General features: G+C 49.1%; 1 protein-coding gene across 1 annotated transcript in view; it reads left to right on the top strand.

The window, feature by feature from the left end:
* The window catches only part of LOC142596520 (SH2 domain-containing adapter protein B-like), a 124,136-nt gene that overhangs the window by 49,260 nt on the left and 50,007 nt on the right, over positions 1–24,869 (top strand). Inside the window, exon 2 of the mRNA XM_075725666.1 lies at positions 7,529–7,646. Coding sequence (XP_075581781.1) covers positions 7,529–7,646 — 118 coding nt within the window. The remainder of the gene's footprint in view (positions 1–7,528; positions 7,647–24,869) is intronic.

Raw genomic sequence — 24,869 nt, 5'->3', positions numbered from 1 at the left:
CAGTGTCTGAAGAGTAACCTGTCCCTCCTGGAGCTGTTGACCCGATGGTCCTGCTCCCAGAAGAGGAAAGCAATACTCTGTGCTGCTTCTGATGACCTGATAAAGGCCATTTCTGAAATTACCGTGAATACCTTGAAAGGGGAAAATTCCATTAACACCCTACCAGATACACATAGTGAAAAAGGGCTGCAAATTAATTAAAAGCCTGAGTAGTAAAAGTGTGTCCTTCAAAAGAAAGAAGCTACTGGTGAAGCAAGCCAGAGGTTTTAGTGGTCCCCATCTGAGTTTTGCTCTTCCCTTCAAAACAGGGCTTTTGGTAAAGCAGTGATAGAATATGCTGAAAAGATGTATCTGGTACCTGCAAAACAGCTGGGGTAGCTAAGGACACCTTTGCTACCTGGGGAATATATTAGGACTGGTGAGACCCATTCCTTGGATGCTGAAATGAGGGATATTATTCAAAAGCAGGCTTACTGGCACATGAAAAAGCCAAGCCGTGTGTACCATCACTCTTCAGAAGTACTTGGCACACATGAAGCAGAGTGAAAAGGGGAAATGAACTCTCATTCTACCAGAGCAAAACAAGACAGAAAGGTGAAAGCCCCCTTAACCTCCTGAGAACTCTGACCTCATTGTTCAGGAATTCTTGAACAATGTGTACCCTCAGAATAGGAAGAATGGACAAGTGCTCCTTCATAAACTAGGCAAACACAAGCATATTTCTTCTTTGGAAAACCAGGGGAGATCTGTATACAAAGGAGCAGTCATTAAGGGATCCAACCTGCTTGATCTCATCTGAAGAATCCTTCCGTCCCATATCCCTACCAGCACGAGAACATCTAAACACTGGAATGCTTTTACGAATGCAATGGCTGCTGCCAGTATCCCATCTTCTTTCATGGGTAGTACCAGGAACTACTTAAACAATTGAAAGCAGGAGTGAATGAATGTGCTGGTTTTGGCTGGGCTAGAGTTAATTTTCTTCATAGTAGCTAGTATGGGGCTATGGTTTGGATTTGTGCTGGAAACAGTGTTGATAACGCAGGGATGTTTTCGTTATTGCTGAGCAGCGCTTACACAGAGTCAAGGCCTTCTCTGCTTCTCACCCCACCCCACCAGCGAGTAGGCTGGGGGTGCACAAGAAGCTGGGAGGGGACACAGCCGGGACAGCTGACCCCAGCTGACCAAAGGGATATTCCATACCATATGACGTCATGCTCAGCAATAAATCTGGGGGAAGAAGAAGGAAGAGGGTGCATTCAGAGTTATGGCATTTGTCACATTGCTGGCTTATGTTCAACTTGGTGTCCACCAGGACCCCCAGATACTTTTCTGCAAAGCTGCTTTCCAGCTGGGTGGCCCCCAGCATATACTGGTGCACGGGGTTGTTCCTCCCCAGGTGCAGGACTTTGCACTTCCCCTTGTCGAACCGCACGAGGCTCCTGCCTGCCCATTTCTCCAGCCTGTCGAGGTCCCTCTGGATGGCAGCGCAACCCTCTGGTGTATCAGCCACTCCTCCCAGTTTTGTATCATCAGCAAACTCGCTGAGGGTACAGTCTGTCTACCCGTCATCCAGATCCTTAATGAAGATGTCGAACAGGACTGGACCCAGTATTGACCCCTGGGGTACACCGCTAGTGACTGGCCTCCAACTAGACTTTGCGCCGCTGATCGCTACTCTCTGGGCCCGTCTGTTCAGCCATTTTTCAACCCACCCCACTGTCTGCTCATCCAGGCGATACATCAACATCTTCTCTGTGAGGATCTTGTGGGAGACAGTGTCAAAGGCCTTCCTGAAGTCCAGGTAGACAATGTCCACTGCTCTCCCCACATCTACCAAGCCAGTCATTTCATCATAGAAGGTTAACATGTGGGTCAAGTATGACTTCCCTTTGGTGAATCGGTGCTGACTACGCCTGATGATTTTCTTACCCTTCATGTGCCTGGAAATAGTTTCCAGGATTAGTTGCTCCATCACCTTGCCAGGGATCGAGGTGAGGCTGATCGGCCTGTAGTTCCGTGGGTCCTCCTTCTTGCCCTTCTGGAAGATGGGAGTGACATTTCCTTTCCTCCAGTCCTCAGGCACCTCTCCCAATCGCCATGATCAATCAAAGATTATCGAGAGTGGCCTCGCGATGACATCTGCCATCTCCCTCAGCACTCATGGGTGCATCCCATCAGGGCCCATGGACCTATGTATCTCCAGGTTGCTTAAGTATTCCCTGACCTGACCCTCTTCCACCAACGGTATGTCTTCCTTGTACATATGGAGAGAGATATATATATTCTCACTAGCGGACCTCCATCCTGTCCAGCCAGAGAGGGAAGCAGGATGAGCCCTTGGTGCTGTCTACGTTCATGTGAGTGCTCTGAGTGTCTGTCTGTGATCTCTGAGGCCGGTCATGCATACATGTAGCGTATATGCGTGCTTTGTGTGCATGTGCCTGCTGGGAATACGTCTTCAGTCTCGCTACTGGTTGGACCTGGAGACGTGGACCGGCGGCAGCCTTGCATCTCTTGGGCTGTTGGATCCAGCATGATACATTTTCCTGTAATAAGGATGACCGAGCACTGGAACAGGTTGCCCAGAGAGGTTGTGCAGTCTCCATCCTTGGAGATATTCAAAAGCCATCTGGACATTGTCCTGGGCAACCAGCTCTAGGTGGCCCTGCTTGAGCAGGGGGGGTTGGACCAGATGACATCCAGAGGTCCCTTCCGACATCAGCCATTCTGTGAGTCTCAAACAGATCTATCAACGTTGTGCTTTGCAGTGGTGGGTAACCTTTCAGAAATACCAATACGTGCTGAGAATTGCCAGAAACTCTTTCAAAATAAATATGGAAATATGTAATCTCTTAGTTAGAGCAGGTCTTCAAGAGCTAGAATTTCTGTTTTCTGTTTCTTGTTTGTGTCCAACTAGATGCAAGTTGGATGGAGGAGATGGGGGGAAAGCCATAGGACCCTCATGTGCCTTAATTTGCCCCTGTGTTTAGTAATGTTTACATGCCTCACTTCAGAAAGAAGGCTTAATTTATAGTTTAAAAATGGGTTTGGGTGCTCTCACGAGAGTCAAATCCAGAGAAAAAGGCCCGTTAACTTGTTGCTGTGGCACTTCTTAGAGCTCAAAGGCTTGTAGGATTGTCACAAGAAGATGTTTGCAAAGATATAAATGCGAATGTGGGCCAGCGGCCTAAGAGTATGCTCCTAGAGCATGAAGCATGTGATTTAGAGCTTTTGTTAAGCAACAGGTTCAAAAACCTGTTGTTACAGATGAATGGAATGACTTCTTATTTCTGCCTTTAGTGCTTTGCTAACTGCCTGCCAGGGCGGGTCAATCCACTCCTGAGAAGTAGTCATCTTGCAAAGGCGTTCTGCATTCATATTCTTCATAATTTGTTTTAAAAGTCTGGCACGGCACGGCACGGCACGGCACGGCACCCCACCCCACCCCACCCCACCCCACCAGTTCTGCTTGGAGTGTGAAACTTCCCTAACAGCTCTAACTAGGGGGAGGAGTCTCCAGTGCTTCATAAACCTGGAAAGAGGTGGTCCTTGCTTTAAAATCACAGCTAAATAAACAAGCAGGTGAGGCTTGTCAGGACCCTCACAGTTAGAGCTCCTCCAAACCAGGGAGGGGGCAACAGTTTGGAGTTACCCACAGCCCTGTGAGGGAGTGACGGATAGGGTCGCTGAGCAAAGGGCCTGGTGTGATCTGACAGGAAGGGATCACAAAATCAACAAAACAGGACTTAAGCGGGGTCACCTCCAGCATTTGCATGCAAGCAAGGAAGTGCCTACAAGGCACCATTATGGAGAAATCCCCAAAACCCTTTCTGGGAAAGCAGCGTGCTGGGGTGCCTCTCTGAAGTGCCTGTACACTAATGCACACAGCATGGGGAATAAACAGGAGTTCTGTGTGCAGTTGCAGGGCTATGATCTTATAGGGATCACGGAGACATACAGGCTCTTTAGGAAGGACGGGCTGGGAAGACGAGGAGGGGGAGTTGCCCTTTTATGTGAGAGAGCAGCTGGAGTGCATGGAGCTCTGCCTGGGGATGGATGAGGAGCCAACTGAGAGCTTATGGGTGAGGATTAAAGAGAGGACAGGTAAAGGTAACATTATAGTGTGTGTCTGCTATAGGCCACCTGACCAGGAAGAACAAGTGGATGAGGCCTTCTACAGACAGCTAGCAGCAGCCTCACATTTGCAGGCCCTGGTTCTCATGGAGGACTTGAGCCACCCCTATATCTGTTGGAGGAACAACACAGCAGGGCATAAGCAATCCTGGAGGTTCCTGGAGTGCATTGATGATAACTTCCTCCACCAAATGATAAAGGAGCCAAGGAGGGCAGGTGTTTTGCTGGACCTCCTACTGACCAACAAGGAGGGGCTCGTTGGGGATGCGAAGGTCAAAGGCAGCCTTGGCTGCAGTGACCATGAGATGGTGGAATTCAGGATCCTGAGGGCAGGGAGCAGGGCAAAAAGCAAGCTCACAACGCTGGATTTCAGGAGAGCAGACTTTGGCCTCTTCAGGGATCTGCTTGGAAGCGTCCCGTGGGATAAGGCCCTGGAGGGAGGGGGGGGGGGGGTCCCAAGAAAGCTCATTGATATTCAAGGACCACCTCCTCCAAGCTCAAGAGCGGTCCATCCCAGCGAGCAGGAAGTCAGGGGAAAATGCCAGGAGGCCTGCTTGGATGAGCGAGGAGCTCCTGGCCAAGCTCAAACACAAAAAGGATGCATACAGAAGGTGGAAGCAGGGACAGGTAACCTGGGGGGAATGCAGAAACGCTGTCCGAACATGCAGGGATGAGGTTAGGAAAGCCAAAGCCCAAATGGAATTCAATCTGGCAAGGGATGTCAAAGAAAACAGGAAGGGCTTCTATAAGTACATAAGCAGGAAGAGGAAGACTAGGGAAAATTTGGGCCCACTGCGGAATGAGGCAGGGGCCCTGGTGACACAGGACATGGAAAAGGCTGAGGTACTGCATGCCTTCTTTGCCTCAGTCTTTACTAGCAAGACAGGCCTCCATTGTTTCTGCAATGTTAATTTCTGCAAAGTTAATTCTGTTGGCTGTTCAGTTTTTATACTTTATTTTGGGCTGAGCCACATATAAACACACCCTGCTGGTCTGGCTGGCTTACGAAGACATTACTCTCTACTGATTATCTCAGGGAAGGCTATTTGCACAATCAGATGACCCACTGGCACAGCTGTATATCTAAAACAAAGGTCACCCTCCGGTCCCCTTTGTGTTGAGATAAGTTTAGCCTTCTTTATAATAATTGGTCATTCCTTACATTCTTCTCTGAGCTCATCATTCTTGCCCATCTCCTCACTGAACCTTCTTCCACTGTTGGGGTTTGTTGATCGATCACTCCCACAGCCCAAAAAAGCTTGTGGACTGAAAAGCCAAAGGGTAGGAAAAGGCTGTACAGCATACAAGGAGAACACAGATATAAGTCACATAGTAACAGGGTTTAAGCATCATTTTGGCCATACTCCTAAAATGCTACCACCACAAAAGACTTCCCTATGTGTTGACAGAGAAAGCAGACTGCCAATGAGCAACTGAAGGCTCACAGATGTGCTCAAGGGTCCTGTTTGGCCCACAAAACCAGAAAACCAGATCATCAGAGGAGCAAGGCAGAAAGCTACATGAGGAGGTTGTTTCACAGCTCTACTACAGCTAAGACTCAAACAGAAAGGTTTAACCAGACAGAAAGGAAAGCTCACAGGCAAACTCATTAGTCTGCTTTTGACCAAACTACTGCAGTGTCATGTTTCAACCAGCCCTACTACATACACAGATGAGACTATGGGGCCAGATGGGATCCACCCGAGAGTACTGAGGGAGCTGGCAGAGGAGCTCACCAAGCCACTCTCCATCATCTGTCAGCAGTCCTGGTTAAACAGGGGAGGTCCCTGATGACTGGAGGCTTGCCAATGTGACGCCCATCTACAAGAAGGGCCGGAAGGAGGAGGATCCGGGGAACTACAGGCCTGTCAGCCTGACCTCGGTGCCGGGAAAGATTATGGAGAGGTTCATATTGAGTGAACTCAACAGGCAAGTGCAGGTCAACCAGGGGATCAGGCCCAGCCAGCATGGGTTCATGAAAGGCAGGTTCTGCTTGACCAACCTGATCTCCTTCTATGACCTGGTGACCCGCCTGGTGGATGAAGGAAAGGCTGTGGATGTCATCTACCTGGACTTTAGCAAAGCCTTTGACACAGTCTCCCATAGCATTCTCCTAGGGAAGCTGGCAGCTCATGGCTTGGACGGGCGTACTCTTCGCTGGGTAAAAAACTGGTTGGGTGGCTGAGCCCAGAGAGTAGTGGTGAATGGAGTTAAGTCCAGTTGGCAGCCGGTCACGAGCGGTGCTCCCCAGGGCTCCGTTTTGGGGCCAGCCTTGTTTAATATCTTTATCGATGATCTGGATGAGGGGATTGAGTGCACCCTCAGTAAGTTTGCAGACGACACCAAGTTGGGTGGGAGTGTCGATCTGCTCGAGGGTAGGATGGCCCTGCAGAGGGACCTGGACAGGCTGGACCGATGGGCCGAGGCCAACTGGATGAGGTTCAACAAGACCAAGTGCCGGGTCCTGCACTTGGGTCACAACAACCCCATGCAACGCTACAGGCTTTACTAGCAAGACAGGCCTTCAGGAATCCCAGGTCCCAGAGCCCCAGGGGAAAGTCATAGAACCATAGAATTATTTAGGTTGGAAAAGACCCGTAGGATCATTGAGTCCAACCATAAACCTAACACTGCCACGTCCACCACTAAACTATGTCCCTAAGCACCACGTCTACACGTCTTCTAAATACCTGCAGGGATGGTGACTCAACCACTTCCCTGGGCAGCCTGTTCCAGTGCTTGACAACCCTTTCCATGAAGAAATTTTTCCTAATATCCAATATACCCCCCCCCCCCCCCCCCGGTGTAACTTGAGGCTTTTTGCTCTCGTCCTATCACTTGTTACTTGGGAGAAGAGACCAACACCCACCTCACTACAACCTCCTTTCAGGTAGTTGTAGAGAGCGATAGGGTCTCCCCTGTGCCTCCTCTTCTCCAGACTAAACAACCCCAGTTCCCTCAGCTGCTCCCCACCAGCCCTGTGCTCCAGACCCTTCGCCAGCTTCGTTGCCCTTCTCTGGACACGCTCCAGCACCTCAATGTCTTTCTTGTAGTGAGGGGCCCAAAACTGGACACAGTATTCCAGGTGCAGCCTCCCCAGCGCCGAGTAGAGGGGGACAATCACCTCCCTGCTCCTGCTGGCCACGCTATTCCTGATACAAGCCAGGATGCTGTTGGCCTTCTTGGCCACCTGGGCACACTGCTGGCTCATGTTCAGCCGGCTGTCAACCAGCACCCCCAGGTCCTTTTCAGCCAGGCAGCTTTCCAGCCACTCTTCCCCAAGCCTGTAGCATTTTTGAGGATGGGATGCGATTATGATGACAATATTGCTTAGTTCTAGCTTGCAGGTCTCAAAGGTGATTCCACTAATGGCTGCGTTCCTCTCTTTCAGGTCTCGATAGTAGATGATTACTCAAATCCATTTGATGCCAGAAGTGGGTTGAACAAAGTGGGGAAGGGGGAGAACACTGCCTATATGGAACCATATGAAGCCCAGAGGATAATGAATGGTAAGAAAAGGGGGTTGCACATGTATATATGAGGTTTAATTTTGTGGTAGTTCATATGAATGTTGTCTCACAGTAGTACTAATGTTCTTTGGGTGTGTGAAACTGCTTTGAAGATGCTTAGACAGTCAACAATGGACACTATGTAGGCTTCATTATGTGCTTCTGCCTACCTTGATACCTAAATATTGCTCTAGACCTGAGTGGTGTATATGGATGGTTTGGACCATGTTCTAGGAAGATGCCAATGATGTGAGCCCTGGGAGCTGGAGTGCATTTTGCCCTGTGCGCAGATGGAAAGTGTCTTATAGAATCATTCATAGAATCGTTTAGGTTGGAAAAGACCTTTAAGATCACCCAGTCCAACCATTAACCTAACATTACCAAGTCCACACTAAACCAATCAAGGGTAGACTAGACTAAACCATATCCCAAAGTGCCACGTCTACCCGTTTTTTGAACGCTTCCAGGGATGGGGACTCCACCACCTCTCTGGGCAGCCTGTTCCAAAGCTTGACTACCCTTTCCGTGAAGAAATTTTTCCTAATATCCAACCTAAACCTCCCCTGGCGCAGCTTGAGCCCATTTCCTCTCGTCCTATCGCTAAGTACTTGGGAGAAGAGACCAACACCCACCTCACTACAACCTCCTTTCAGGTAGTTGTAGAGAGCGATAGGGTCACCCCTCAGCCTCCTCTTCTCCAGGCTAAACAACCCCAGTTCCCTCAGCCGCTTCTCATAAGGCCTGTGCTCCAGACCCTTCGCCAGCTTCGTTGCCCTTCTCTGGACACGCTCCAGCACCTCAATGTCCTTCTTGTAGTGAGGGGCCCAAAACTGGACACAGTATTCCAGGTGCGGCCTCCCCAGCGCCGAGTAGAGGGGGACAATCACCTCCCTGCTCCTGCTGGCCACACTATTCCTGATACAAGCCAGGATGCTGTTGGCCTTCTTGGCCACCTGGGCACACTGCTGGCTCATGTTCAGCCAGCTGTCGACCAACACCCCCAGGTCCTTTTCAGCCAGGCAGCTTTCCAGCCACTCTTCCCCAAGCCTGTAGCGTTGCATGGGGTTGTTGTGACCCAAGTGCAGGACCTGGCACTTGGCCTTGTTGAACCTCATCCAGTTGGCCTTGGCCCATCGGTCCAGCCTGTCCAGGTCCCTCTGCAGGGCCATCCTACCCTCGAGCAGATCGACACTCCCACCCAACTTGGTGTCGTCTGCAAACTTACTGAGGGTGCACTCAATCCCCTCATCCAGATCATCGATAAAGATATTAAACAAGGCTGGCCCCAAAACGGAGCCCTGGGGAGCACCGCTCGTGACCGGCTGCCAACTGGACTTAACTCCATTCACCACTACTCTCTGGGCTCAGCCACCCAACCAGTTTTTTACCCAGCGAAGAGTACGCCCGTCCAAGCCATGAGCTGCCAGCTTCCCTAGGAGAATGCTATGGGAGACTGTGTCAAAGGCTTTGCTAAAGTCCAGGTAGATGACATCCACAGCCTTTCCTTCATCCACCAGGCGGGTCACCAGGTCATAGAAGGAGATCAGGTTGGTCAAGCAGAACCTGCCTTTCATGAACCCATGCTGGCTGGGCCTGATCCCCTGGTTGACCTGCACTTGCCTGTTGAGTTCACTCAATATGAACCTCTCCATAATCTTTCCCGGCACCGAGGTCAGGCTGACAGGCCTGTAGTTCCCCGGATCCTCCTCCTTCCGGCCCTTCTTGTAGATGGGCGTCACATTGGCAAGCCTCCAGTCATCAGGGACCTCCCCTGTTTAACCAGGACTGCTGACAGATGATGGAGAGTGGCTTGGTGAGCTCCTCTGCCAGCTCCCTCAGTACTCTCGGGTGGATCCCATCTGGCCCCATAGTCTCATCTGTGTATGTAGTAGGGCTGGTTGAAACATGACACTGCAGTAGTTTGGTCAAAAGCAGACTAATGAGTTTGCCTGTGAGCTTTCCTTTCTGTCTGGTTAAACCTTTCTGTTTGAGTCTTAGCTGTAGTAGAGCTGTGAAACAACCTCCTCATGTAGCTTTCTGCCTTGCTCCTCTGATGATCTGGTTTTCTGGTTTTGTGGGCCAAACAGGACCCTTGAGCACATCTGTGAGCCTTCAGTTGCTCATTGGCAGTCTGCTTTCTCTGTCAACACATAGGGAAGTCTTTTGTGGTGGTAGCATTTTAGGAGTATGGCCAAAATGATGCTTAAACCCTGTTACTATGTGACTTATATCTGTGTTCTCCTTGTATGCTGTACAGCCTTTTCCTACCCTTTGGCTTTTCAGTCCACAAGCTTTTTTGGGCTGTGGGAGTGATCGATCAACAAACCCCAACAGTGGAAGAAGGTTCAGTGAGGAGATGGGCAAGAATGATGAGCTCAGAGAAGAATGTAAGGAATGACCAATTATTATAAAGAAGGCTAAACTTATCTCAACACAAAGGGGACCGGAGGGTGACCTTTGTTTTAGATATACAGCTGTGCCAGTGGGTCATCTGATTGTGCAAATAGCCTTCCCTGAGATAATCAGTAGAGAGTAATGTCTTCGTAAGCCAGCCAGACCAGCAGGGTGTGTTTATATGTGGCTCAGCCCAAAATAAAGTATAAAAACTGAACAGCCAACAGAATTAACTTTGCAGAAATTAACATTGCAGAAACAATGGAGGCCTGTCTTGCTAGTAAAGACTGAGGCAAAGAAGGCATGCAGTACCTCAGCCTTTTCCATGTCCTGTGTCACCAGGGCCCCTGCCTCATTCCGCAGTGGGCCCAAATTTTCCCTAGTCTTCCTCTTCCTGCTTATGTACTTATAGAAGCCCTTCCTGTTTTCTTTGACATCCCTTGCCAGATTGAATTCCATTTGGGCTTTGGCTTTCCTAACCTCATCCCTGCATGTTCGGACAGCGTTTCTGCATTCCCCCCAGGTTACCTGTCCCTGCTTCCACCTTCTGTATGCATCCTTTTTGTGTTTGAGCTTGGCCAGGAGCTCCTCGCTCATCCAAGCAGGCCTCCTGGCATTTTCCCCTGACTTCCTGCTCGCTGGGATGGACCGCTCTTGAGCTTGGAGGAGGTGGTCCTTGAATATCAATGAGCTTTCTTGGGACCCCCCCCCCCCCTCCCTCCAGGGCCTTATCCCACGGGACGCTTCCAAGCAGATCCCTGAAGAGGCCAAAGTCTGCTCTCCTGAAATCCAGCGTTGTGAGCTTGCTTTTTGCCCTGCTCCCTGCCCTCAGGATCCTGAATTCCACCATCTCATGGTCACTGCAGCCAAGGCTGCCTTTGACCTTCGCATCCCCAACGAGCCCCTCCTTGTTGGTCAGTAGGAGGTCCAGCAAAACACCTGCCCTCCTTGGCTCCTTTATCATTTGGTGGAGGAAGTTATCATCAATGCACTCCAGGAACCTCCAGGATTGCTTATGCCCTGCTGTGTTGTTCCTCCAACAGATATAGGGGTGGCTCAAGTCCTCCATGAGAACCAGGGCCTGCAAATGTGAGGCTGCTGCTAGCTGTCTGTAGAAGGCCTCATCCACTTGTTCTTCCTGGTCAGGTGGCCTATAGCAGACACACACTATAATGTTACCTTTACCTGTCCTCTCTTTAATCCTCACCCATAAGCTCTCAGTTGGCTCCTCATCCATCCCCAGGCAGAGCTCCATGCACTCCAGCTGCTCTCTCACATAAAAGGGCAACTCCCCCTCCTCGTCTTCCCAGCCCGTCCTTCCTAAAGAGCCTGTATGTCTCCGTGATCCCTATAAGATCATAGCCCTGCAACTGCACACAGAACTCCTGTTTATTCCCCATGCTGTGTGCATTAGTGTACAGGCACTTCAGAGAGGCACCCCAGCACGCTGCTTTCCCAGAAAGGGTTTTGGGGATTTCTCCATAATGGTGCCTTGTAGGCACTTCCTTGCTTGCATGCAAATGCTGGAGGTGACCCCGCTTAAGTCCTGTTTTGTTGATTTTGTGATCCCTTCCTGTCAGATCACACCAGGCCCTTTGCTCAGCGACCCTATCCGTCACTCCCTCACAGGGCTGTGGGTAACTCCAAACTGTTGCCCCCTCCCTGGTTTGGAGGAGCTCTAACTGTGAGGGTCCTGACAAGCCTCACCTGCTTGTTTATTTAGCTGTGATTTTAAAGCAAGGACCACCTCTTTCCAGGTTTATGAAGCACTGGAGACTCCTCCCCCTAGTTAGAGCTGTTAGGGAAGTTTCACACTCCAAGCAGAACTGGTGGGGTGGGGTGGGGTGGGGTGGGGTGCCGTGCCGTGCCGTGCCGTGCCGTGCCGTGCCAGACTTTTAAAACAAATTATGAAGAATATGAATGCAGAACGCCTTTGCAAGATGACTACTTCTCAGGAGTGGATTGACCCGCCCTGGCAGGCAGTTAGCAAAGCACTAAAGGCAGAAATAAGAAGTCATTCCATTCATCTGTAACAACAGGTTTTTGAACCTGTTGCTTAACAAAAGCTCTAAATCACATGCTTCATGCTCTAGGAGCATACTCTTAGGCCGCTGGCCCACATTCGCATTTATATCTTTGCAAACATCTTCTTGTGACAATCCTACAAGCCTTTGAGCTCTAAGAAGTGCCACAGCAACAAGTTAACGGGCCTTTTTCTCTGGATTTGACTCTCGTGAGAGCACCCAAACCCATTTTTAAACTATAAATTAAGCCTTCTTTCTGAAGTGAGGCATGTAAACATTACTAAACACAGGGGCAAATTAAGGCACATGAGGGTCCTATGGCTTTCCCCCCCATCTCCTCCATCCAACTTGCATCTAGTTGGACACAAACAAGAAACAGAAAACAGAAATTCTAGCTCTTGAAGACCTGCTCTAACTAAGAGATTACATATTTCCATATTTATTTTGAAAGAGTTTCTGGCAATTCTCAGCACGTATTGGTATTTCTGAAAGGTTACCCACCACTGCAAAGCACAACGTTGATAGATCTGTTTGAGACTCACAGAATGGCTGATGTCGGAAGGGACCTCTGGATGTCATCTGGTCCAACCCCCCCTGCTCAAGCAGGGCCACCTAGAGCTGGTTGCCCAGGACAATGTCCAGATGGCTTTTGAATATCTCCAAGGATGGAGACTGCACAACCTCTCTGGGCAACCTGTTCCAGTGCTCGGTCATCCTTATTACAGGAAAATGTATCATGCTGGATCCAACAGCCCAAGAGATGCAAGGCTGCCGCCGGTCCACGTCTCCAGGTCCAACCAGTAGCGAGACTGAAGACGTATTCCCAGCAGGCACATGCACACAAAGCACGCATATACGCTACATGTATGCATGACCGGCCTCAGAGATCACAGACAGACACTCAGAGCACTCACATGAACGTAGACAGCACCAAGGGCTCATCCTGCTTCCCTCTCTGGCTGGACAGGATGGAGGTCGCTAGTGAGAATATATATATCTCTCTCCATATGTACAAGGAAGACATACCGTTGGTGGAAGAGGGTCAGGTCAGGGAATACTTAAGCAACCTGGAGATACATAGGTCCATGGGCCCTGATGGGATGCACCCATGAGTGCTGAGGGAGATGGCAGATGTCATCGCGAGGCCACTCTCGATAATCTTTGATTGATCATGGCGATTGGGAGAGGTGCCTGAGGACTGGAGGAAAGGAAATGTCACTCCCCATCTTCCAGAAGGGCAAGAAGGAGGACCCCACGGAACTACAGGCCGATCAGCTCACCTCGATCCCTGGCAAGGTGATGGAGCAACTAATCCTGGAAACTATTTCCAGGCACATGAAGGGTAAGAAAATCATCAGGCGTAGTCAGCACCGATTCACCAAAGGAAGTCATACTTGACCCACATGTTAACCTTCTATGATGAAATGACTGGCTTGGTAGATGTGGGGAGAGCAGTGGACATTGTCTACCTGGGACTTCAGGAAGGCCTTTGACACTGTCTCCCCACAAGATCCTCACAGAGAAGATGTTGATGTATCGCCTGGATGAGCAGACAGTGGGGTGGGTTGAAAAAATGGCTGAACAGACGGGCCCAGAGAGTAGCGATCAGCGGCGCAAAGTCTAGTTGGAGGCCAGTCACTAGCGGTGTACCCCAGGGGTCAATACTGGGTCCAGTCCTGTTCGACATCTTCATTAAGGATTCTGGATGACGGGTAGACAGACTGTACCCTCAGCGAGTTTGCTGATGATACAAAACTGGGAGGAGTGGCTGATACACCAGAGGGTTGCGCTGCCATCCAGAGGGACCTCGACAGGCTGGAGAAGTGGGCAGGCAGGAGCCTTCGTGCGGTTCGACAAGGGGAAGTGCAAAGTCCTGCACCTGGGGAGGAACAACCCCGTGCACCAGTATATGCCTGGGGGCCACCCAGCTGGAAAGCAGCTTTGCAGAAAAGTATCTGGGGGTCCTGGTGGACACCAAGTTGAACATAAGCCAGCAATGTGACAAATGCCATAACTCTGAATGCACCCTCTTCCTTCTTCTTCCCCCCAGATTTATTGCTGAGCATGACGTCATATGGTATGGAATATCCCTTTGGTCAGCTGGGGTCAGCTGTCCCGGCTGTGTCCCCTCCCCAGCTTCTTGTGCACCCCCAGCCTACTCGCTGGTGGGGTGGGGTGAGAAGCAGAGAAGGCCTTGACTCTGTGTAAGCCGCTGCTCAGCAATAACGAAAACATCCCTGCGTATCAACACTGTTTCCAGCACAAATCCAAACCATAGCCCCATACTAGCTACTATGAAGAAAATTAACTCTAGCCCAGCCAAAACTTCATTCACTCCTGCTTTCAATTGTTTAAGTAGTTCCTGGTACTACCCATGAAAGAAGATGGGATACTGGCAGCAGCCATTGCATTCGTAAAAGCATTCCAGTGTTTAGATGTTCTCGTGCTGGTAGGGATATGGGACGGAAGGATTCTTCAGATGAGATCAAGCAGGTTGGATCCCTTAATGACTGCTCCTTTGTATACAGATCTCCCCTGGTTTTCCAAAGAAGAAATATACTTGTGTTTGCCTAGTTTATGAAGGAGCACTTGTCCATTCTTCCTATTCTGAGGGTGCACATTGTTCAAGAATTCCTGAACAATGAGGTCAGAGTTCTCAGGAGGTTAAGGGGGCTTTCACCTTTCTGTCTTGTTTTGCTCTGGTAGAATGAGAGTTCATTTCCCCTTTTCACTCTGCTTCATGTGTGCCAAGTACTTCTGAAGAGTGATGGTACACACGGCTTGGCTTTTTCATGTGCCAGTAAGCCTGCTTTTGAATAATATCCCTCATTTCAGCATCCAAGGAATGGGTCTCACCAGTCCTAATATATTCCCCAGGTAGCAAAGGTGTCCTTAGCTACCCCAGCTGTTTTGCAGGTACCAGATACATCTTTTCAGCATATTCTATCACTGCTTTACCAAAAGCCCTGTTTTGAAGGGAAGAGCAAAACTCAGATGGGGACCACTAAAACCTCTGGCTTGCTTCACCAGTAGCTTCTTTCTTTTGAAGGACACACTTTTACTACTCAGGCTTTTAATTAATTTGCAGCCCTTTTTCACTATGTGTATCTGGTAGGGTGTTAATGGAATTTTCCCCTTTCAAGGTATTCACGGTAATTTCAGAAATGGCCTTTATCAGGTCATCAGAAGCAGCACAGAGTATTGCTTTCCTCTTCTGGGAGCAGGACCATCGGGTCAACAGCTCCAGGAGGGACAGGTTACTCTTCAGACACTGGGACATCATGTTCCCAGGCCTGCCTCCATAGCAGTGCAAGGATGCTGGATCAGCTCATTTAATTTTATTGAAAAGCACTGTTGTGTTCCCTCCTGCTTTCATATGCAAATGAAACTAAGGAAGCTGACACACCCCCACCCCCAGTTAGCTGGCTTTTTACCCTCACAGGAAGTAGGGGGGGTGGAAGAGCCCTTGAGGTGGTTATTCTTTTACTTTGACTATCCTAAAATAGGCCATCAGGGTGCTGTAATTCTCAAAAATAACTTCAAGGTGCCCAAGGAGGGTATTTTTTTGTTTTGTTGGTAAGGGGATACAGAGCAGTAAAAGCACAATAATTATCTTTTCATCAGGGGCTGCTTTGTAATACAGAAAGATGGTGTTTGTCCTGCCTCTTAAAGAGTCTCCGGGGTTCAGCGGTGTCCTGGTTTTGGCTGGGATAGAGTTAATTGTCTTCCTAGTAGCTGGCATAGTGCTGTCTTTTGGATTTAGGATGAGAAGAATGCTGATAACACACTGATGTTTTTAGTTGTTGCTCAGTACTGCTTACGCTAGTCAAGGACTTTTCAGCTTCCCAGGCTCTGCCAGGGGCACAAGAAGCTGGGAGGGGGCACAGCCAGAATAGTTGATCCAAACTGCCCCAAGGGCTATTCCATACCATATGGCACCATGCTCAGTATATAAGCGCTAGTGAGAGTATATATATATATAGCATATATACATATATATATATATAGCCTGTGGCCAGCAGGTCGAGGGAGGGGATTCTGCCCCTCTGCTCTGCTCTGCTCTGGTGAGACCCCACCTGGAGCACTGCGTCCAGCTCTGGAGCCCTCAGCACAAGAAGGACATGGACCTGCTGGAGCGGGTCCAGAGGAGGGCCACCAAAATGGTCAGAGGGCTGGAGCACCTCTCCTACGAGGCCAGGCTGAGAGAGTTGGGGTTGTTCAGCCTGGAGAAGACAAGGCTGCGAGGAGACCTTATTGCGGCCTTCCAGTACTTAAAGGGGGGCCTATAGGAAGGATGGGGGCAATCTTTTTAGCAAAGCCTGTTGTGACAGGACAAGGAGTAATGGATTTAAACTAAAGAAGAATAGATTTAGACTAGACATAAGGAAGAAATTTTTTACAATGAGGGTGGTGAAGCACTGGCACAGGTTGCCCAGAGAGGCAGTGGAGGCCCCATCCCTGGAAACATTCCAGGTCAGGTTGGACGGGGCTCTGAGCACCCTGATCTGGTTAAAGCTGTCCCTGCTCACTGCAGGGGGGTTGGGCTAGATGACCTCTAAAGGTCCCTTCCAACCCAAAGCATTCTATGATTCTATATCCATATGTACAAGCTGGATCCCTCCAGCAGCTGGGCTCAGACACTCAGTCTGCCTAGTAGCTGGCCCCTGGATCCCAGTCTCCCTTGTTGCTGGCACCTGGACATACAAGGCCCTGAGGCCACAGCCCTACTCCAGTTGCTGGTACAGACCGTTGCACATACACAGCTGGCCAGGACTTCCCATGTCCCAGTGTCTGACCCCCCTGTGCTCTCGCCCTTAGAGACACACAGGCGCTCTCACACCCAGAGCTGGCCCTTAGAGACCCAGTCACTCCCCTGGCTCTCAGGCCACTTCACCTGTTCACCAGCTTGATCTTCGCTAGCAATCACACACTCACTCACACACCTGCACTCGCTCCAGTCACTGGCACCATGAGCACATGGGCCTTGCAACCCGTGGTCTGACCCCAGTTGCTGCACTCACACCCCCAGACACACACATGCACGCAGACTAGAGAGCCCTCACCAGGACAGAGTTAGAAAGGAATTTAAAAATAAGAAAGGACAGACTGCGCTGGTCAGGCACAGGGCATGGCCAGACAAGCATACTGACCAGCCAACTGTTTACATGTGACTGGCCCTTTTTATCCCCTCTGTTTTCCCGCTCTTGTTCCTCCCCAAATCACCTAAACCTCTCCCTTTTCCCATCTTTGATTCCTCCCCTAAACATCCCGTACTAAGTCCTGTGCCATCCCAAACTGCTTTTCCCCTGCATTCCATAATGTGTTGCACACTCCTAGGCAGTGATCCCCCTCTAGTCCAAAAGGTGATCAGGAGAGCTGCTCCCGACGACTCAGACTCATCGTGATGGGTTTCACGCCTGGGTACTGGGGCTGATGGCTCTGCTGGGACATCCCTGGGAGGGGCCCGGACAAGGTGCTCGTTCTTCCATTCGGGTTCCCACCTGCCATTGTGATCCTGTGCTCCTCTGGGCTTGTGGAGATGGGCCTTTGATGGGCTGATGGCTCCTGTGATGTAACAACCCTCATGGTAAAAACTGTTTCCTTATGTTCAGAGGGAACCTCCCGTGTTTCAGTTTGTGCCCATTGCCTCTTGTCCTGTCACTGGGCACCACTGAAAAGAGCCTGGCTCCATCCTCTTTGAGCCCTCCCTCCCTTCAGGTATTTCTGTACATGGATAAGATCCCCCCCTCGAGCCTTCTCTTCTCTTCTCTTGGCTAAACAGTCCCAGCTCTCTCAGCCTTTCCTCATAGGAGAGATGCTCCCAGTTTTGTGTCATCAGCAAACCTGCACTCTGCCCCATCATCCAGATCCTTAATGAAGATGATGAACAGGACTGGACCCAGCATTGACCCCCGGGGTACACCGCTAGTGACTGGCCTCCAACTAGACTTTGCGCCGCTGATCGCCACTCTCTGGGCCCGTCTGTTCAGCCATTTTTCAACCCACCCCACTGTCTGCTCATCCAGCCCATACATCAACAGCTTCTCTATGAGAATCTTATGGAAGACAGTGTCGAAAGCCTTCCTGAAGTCTGTGTAGACAACATCCACTGCTCTCCCCTCATCTACCAGGCCAGTCATTTCACCATAGACATTTATCAAGTTGGTCAAGCAGGACTTCCCCGTGGTGAATCCGTGCTGACTACTCCCGATCACCTTCTTGTCCCTGGAAACGCAGAAGATTAAGAATCATGTTTTCAAAATCCACTCCCTGCTTTGCTTTGGTCTTGACTATGATATTTTTCTGGACTGCTACCATCCTCTGAGTTCAGTTTTTAAAAAACAAAACAAAACAAAAAAAACACCCCAAACAATAGAACGTCAAATGAAACTGGTATGCAAACAGGTTGTGAGTTTGGCTGTTGTGCTGAGGAAGGAATGCTGCGGGAAGTAGTTGCTGTATGGGATTACAGTGCAAAACTTGCAATTGATTGCTCATTTTAGACTTCTTATAAGGTTTTAGTACAACGATAAACCTGAAGGCTTCTGTAGATGAAATGGGGAATTACTTGACCATTCAAATCACTCCTGACTGAACCACTGGATCTTGAAAGCCTTCTTTTATTTCTACATAGGTTTGACATGTGTCGTAGTTAACAACCACAGAAGTGTTGGTGGGAAGGGTCCTCTGGAGGTCTCCAGTCCAAACTCCTGCTCACAGCAGGACTATTGCCAGCACAAGATCAGGGCAGCCCTGGCTTTGCCTATCCGAGTCTTGAAAACCTACAAGGACGGAGAGTTCCCCCCACTTCTCTGGTAACCTGTTGTAGGGCTGTACTACTCTCCTAGTAAAGAAGTTTTTCTGCGTCAACCTGAACCTCTCAGGATGCAACTTTTGGTTGTTGCCCCTTGTTATACTGTCTGCCACTATCAAGAAGAGTTTGTTTTTGTCATCCTTGTGGCTGCCCTTTAAATAGCTGTAGGCAGCTATTAGATTCACTTCCCCCCCACACACGCACACACCTTAGCCTCCTCTTTGCCAAGCCCAACTTCCTCAATCTCTCCTTGAAGACCTTAGGCCCCTGACTCCCTTGGTAACTCTGTCGATCCCTCGCCAGTTTCTCCATGTTCCTCTTGAACTGGGGTGTTCCAAGCTGGACACAGTAGTCCAGGTATGGTCTCCTTCAGTGACTTCCCTCAATCTGCTGGCCAAGATCCTCTTAATATAGCTCAGTTTGTGCTCTGTACAAGTGCTCTGTTCACTTCTCTTAGTATCATAGAATATCTTGAGTTGGAAGGGACTCATAAGGATCATCGAGTCCAACTCCCTGCTCCTCGCAGGACTACCTGAAACTAAACCCTATGAATAAGACCATCGTCCAGACGCTCCTTGAACTCTGACAGGCTTGGTGATGTGACCACTTCCCTGGGGAGCCTGTTCCAGTGACCGACCACCCTCTCAGTGAAGAACCTTTTCCCAGTGTCCAATCTGAACTTCCCCTGACGCAGCTTCATACCATTTCCTCGTGCCCTGTCGCTGGTCACCAGAGAGAGGAGATCAGCACCTCCCCCTCCGCTGCCCCTCTTGAGGAAGTTGTAGACTGCGATGAGGTCGCCCCTCAGCCTTCTCTTCTCCAAGCTGAACAAACCAAGTGACCTCAGCTGCTCCTCATAAGTCTTGATAAGATGAGCCCCCCTGAGCCTTCTTTTCTCTAGACTAAACAGTGCAAGCTTTCTCAACCTTTCTTCATGAGAGATGCTCCAGTCCCTTCATCATCCTAGTGGCCTTTGCCAGACTCACTCCAATATGTCCACTTCTTTCTGGTACTGGGGAACCTCAAGCTGGAAGCAATACTTAAATGCAATCTCACAAGTACTGAACAGAGGGCAAGAATCATTTTTCCTTGACCTGCCAGCTGCGCTGTTGCTAATACAGCCCAGGATGTGGTTGGCCACCTTTGCCACAAGGGCACACTGCTGATTCATGATCAACGTGTCCACCAGGACCCCAGGTCCTTTTCTGCAAATGAGGAAGAAAACGACTTATGGTCATCACATTGGCTGTAAACCAGTTTTTGCTTTAGTTACCTGGGCACTTTACAAATACGATCAGAGAGCAGCCTTGGTGTTTACTTTTTGGGTTGTTTTTTTTTTTAAGAGTTTAGATTGCTCAGTTTCTTAAAACAGCAAGAGATATTAGCACCCACCAGGCCCATGGTTTTCAAAGAACAGAGACAGGACCTAATAGGAATCCAAAATTCACATACAGAAACACTAACAAGGCGGCCTGTATCTTAAAAGTGCAGGACGATAACATGCCTGCGATAGAAGCTGATGGGGCCTGGCCTATTCAAGTCATGTGCAATGTTTGTATGCAACTTTAAAAGGCAACTTTGATCTCTCAAACATTACCATAATTCTTTCTCCATGATTTTAGTTAAATGAGGAAAAACAGTGAATAACAAGTAATACTCCTTCCTTTCCTTATTTTAGCCATTTCACTGAACTTCAAATAAAAACCAAAAGAATTCCTAACTTCTGTACTAAATAACTTCTGAACATTGTGCACAGGTGATTATACAGACACAATACTTGGCATGACCCGTGAGCGTGGGGTGCCTGTGGGACGAGTGTGCGAGTGCTGCATGTTTGCAGTGGGCATCAAGCTGGACCAGCCAGTGAGTAGGGGATCCGTGGGGTGGGTAAAAGGACTCGGGATCTGGGCGGGGGTGCTGGACTTTCCATATTTTCCTTTTTCACCACATACATAAGCCATTGAATAGAGGGGGATGAATATCTCTTTGTCCTCTGGTGATAATGAAAGGGAAATTCAAACTGTAACTGCTTAGCAATGGTAATTTGAGACCAAGGAATGACCTGGTTGTGGTGGGCAAGAAGGCCCAACTGCAGAACCAGGTTAAACAATAGAAGCCGGAATGCCAGAGGTGGAACAACTCCATATAAGGGAGTGTAGATTCCCTTGCTGATAAGAAATGCCACAGTATTGACTTGTAACAATACTATTGGTGCTGGTGTAAGCGCATATAAGGAATCGGCTGGTGCCACATCTTTGCAGGCTCCTTGTAGAACCACTTAAGGCGGTAGGACTCTGTCCAATGTACTGTTCATTAAATCTCTTTATACTTGAGCAAAAACGTGTTTTATTCACCTCAAGGGGTACAATAAAAATTCCCCAACAACAGCCATCTGGGGGGAGGAGTGCTACTATGTTATATTTAAGGAACATAAGCCAGTATGTGGACATGCAAGTAGAGGCCAGCATAGTACACTGAAAGGGTTCTATACAGCAATAAGCCTTCATCTTTTCATTGCTCTCTTTCTCAAAGGATATGTGACCGGTCATCACCATAATCTCATTCCTGTATGAACTGCAGGCTGAAGTCAACCTGGTAAACATACTGACAAAGAAAGATATCTCCTTAGCCAGAGTCCCAAGACATCCTTGATAAGTTCAGCCTAAGCCTCCTTGATGGGGAGTAGTTCACAGGACAAAGAAACTCTGATAACGAACTGTCATTCCAGGAAAACAGGAGTCAGTAATAATTATTCCAGGAAAACAGGAGTCAGTAATAATTATTCCAGGAACTGATGCCCTACACCCACCATCTCATCTAACCTCAAAAGCTAAACAGGGTTGGGCCTGGTTAGTACTTGGATGGGAGACTGCCTGGGAACACCAGGTGCTGTAGCCTTTTTTTTTTGAGATTTTTTACTGGTTTTGTCTGGGATAGAGTTAATTTTCTTCATAGCAGCCCCTATGGTGCTGTGTTTTGGATTTGTGAACACAACAGTGTTGATAACACACCCATGTTTTAGTTATTGCTGAGCAGTGCTTACACAGCATCAAGGCCTTTTCTGCTTCTCAGAGTGCTCGGCCAGCAAGTAGGCTGGGGGTGGGCAAGAGCTTGGGAGGGGACACAGCCGGGACAGCTGACCCCAGCTGACCAATGGACCAAAGGGATATTCCATACCACATGACATCATGCTCAGCAATAAAAGCTGGGGGGAAGAAGGAGGAAGGGAGGACATTTGGAGTTATGGCGTTTGTCTTTCCAAGTCACCATTACATGTGATGGAGCCCTGCTTTCCTGGATATGGATAACCATCTGCCTGCCAATGGGAAGTAGTGAATGAATTCCTTATTTTGCTTTGCTTGCACACACAGCTTTTGCTTTACCTATTAAACTGTCTTTATCTCAACCCATGAGTTTTCTCACTCTTGCCCTTCTGATTCTCTCCCCCATCCCACCAGGGGGGAGTGAGCAAGCAGCTGCATGGGGCTTAGCTGCCTACTGGCGCTAAACCACGACAGTGCCCTACTAAAGACAGCTTCATACACAGGATCCAAGCTGCTAGCTGGTCACCATCTGTAGCAGCATCTCCAGAGCATGCAGGCATCCTTACATTGTTGCATGTAAGCCACTATAACAACCAACCAGATAACCTTCCAGCTACATTTTCTTGGCTATATACATGGAGAACCATGCAGAACATGCTCCAGTTATCCAAGCAGCAGACAGCAAGAGGACAGGTAGCTAACATGGATTCTGCTACTTCAAGGAACAGAGTCTCACAGTCAGCCTCTGGACATCCAGAAGTATCAACAGTGACAAGAAAACCTAAGCTGGAAACAGGCTAGCTTTTGTCTTCGTATGAGGGACAGGTACTATGCATGAAAGGTTTTTAGCTGTGTTAGCTGAGCACGTGACTAGATGTTTAATTAGGGTACCTGGAGTAAACCAGACATTTGCTGAGACTATTGCTGAGTGTGGATGTACTGTTCATGTGCTTCCACACATCAGCCCTGCAATGCACACTTGCTGGTCACACAGGCAAGTTCCTTGAACTAGCTGATGATCATCACATAAGGTCCCTGCACATGCGATGGAGCTCTATCGATCACTATCTGAATTACCCACATGCCATATGGAAAAGAGACAGTCTGATAGGGCCGCAGAGTACCATCCTAGCCATCCCTGTGGGTGTTTAAGAACTGGTCTCCCCAAAAGGCAATTAAGGAAATTCCATATTTATCCTCACCTGTCAGTGCTCAGTTTTGGCTCTACTCTTCCAAGCAGATACCCTTCTGGATGCATATTCCAAGCAAGAAGCTTCTCAGACACTGCCTAGCAAGCTGTTCATCAGCCATTTGCTTTATGTTGTCTGAGGGCCACAGCTAGTGTGGAAAGCACTAGCTGGTGACCTGCATGCAATGTTCTTCTATATTTTGGGTTAAGTACACTTCAAAGCTGATTTGTTAAACTAATTTTGTTGGCTTCCAAATTCACCCTTCCCTGTAGTCACTGCTGAACGTGGGACTGGAGAGGTGAGGGAACAGAGTCTGTCCACCAGCTAACATCCTCCTCCCAGAAGTCTCAACTCATCAGCCAACTCAGAAAATCAGCTAATGTACTTACCATGTCCATTCTGGACAGAAAAGAAAAGAAAAGAAAAGAAAAGAAAAGAAAAGAAAAGAAAAGAAAAGAAAAGAAAAGAAAAGAAAAGAAAAGAAAAGAAAAGAAAAGAAAAGAAAAGAAAAGAAAAGAAAAGAAAAGAAAAGAAAAGAAAAGAAAAGAAAAGAAAAGGACAAGACTAATCCAGTTGGAAGGGACCTCCAACGATCATCTAGTCCAACTGCCTGACCACTTCAGGGCTGACCAAAAGTTAAAGCATGTTATTAAGGGCATTGTCCAAATGCCTCTTAAACACTGACAGGCATGGGGCATCGACCACCTCCCTAGGAAGCCTGTTCCAGTGTTTGACCACACTCTCAGTAAAGAAATGCTTCCTAATGTCCAGTCTGAACCTCCCGTAATGCAGCTTTGAACCGTTCCCACATGTCTTATCACTGGATCCCAGGGAGAAGAGATCAGCACCTCCCTCTCCACTTCCCTTCCTCAGGAAGCTGTAGAGCTGTAGCCGCTCCTCATAGGACATGACTTCCAGCCCTTTCACCAGCTTTGTTGCCCTACTCTGGACGCATTCAAGGACCCGGACGCTCACAAGTCTATGGGGCTGAATGAGATCCACCCGAGAGTACTGAGGGAGCTGGCAGAGGAGCTCACCAAGCCACTCTCCATCATCTGTCAGCAGTCCTGGTTAACAGGGGAGGTCCCTGATGACTGGAGGCTTGCCAATGTGACGCCCATCTACAAGAAGGGCCGGAAGGAGGAGGATCCGGGGAACTACAGGCCTGTCAGCCTGACCTCAGTGCCGGGAAAGATTATGGAGAGGTTCATCTTGAGTGAACTCAACAGGCATGTGCAGGTCAACCGGGGGATCGGGCCCAGCCAGCATGGGTTCATGAAAGGCAGGTCCTGCTTGACCAACCTGATCTCCTTCTATGACCTGGTGACCCGCCTGGTGGATGAAGGAAAAGCTGTGCATGTCATCTACCTGGACTTCGGTAAAGCCTTTGACACCATCTCCCACAGCATTCTCCTAAGGAAGCTGGTGGCTCATGGCTTGGACGGGCGTACTCTCCGCTGGGTAAAATACTGGCTGGGTGGCCAAGCCCAGAGAGTAGTGGTGAATGGAGTTAAGTCCAGTTGGCGGCCGGTCACGAGCGGTGCTCCCCAGGGCTCCGTTTTGGGGCCAGCCTTGTTTAATATCTTTATCGATGATCTGGATGAGGGGATTGAGTGCACCCTCAGTAAGTTTGCAGATGACACCAAGTTGGGTGGGAGTGTCGATCTGCTCGAGGGTAGGGTGGCCCTGCAGAGGGACCTGGACAGGCTGGACCGATGGGCCGAGGCCAACTGGATGAGGTTCAACAAGGCCAAGTG

This window comes from Pelecanus crispus, chromosome W (assembly GCF_030463565.1).
Source record: "Pelecanus crispus isolate bPelCri1 chromosome W, bPelCri1.pri, whole genome shotgun sequence".
NCBI lineage: Eukaryota > Metazoa > Chordata > Aves > Pelecaniformes > Pelecanidae > Pelecanus > Pelecanus crispus.
The sequence above is the reverse complement of the archived record's forward strand: the minus strand, read 5'-3'. Positions and strand labels throughout refer to the sequence as shown.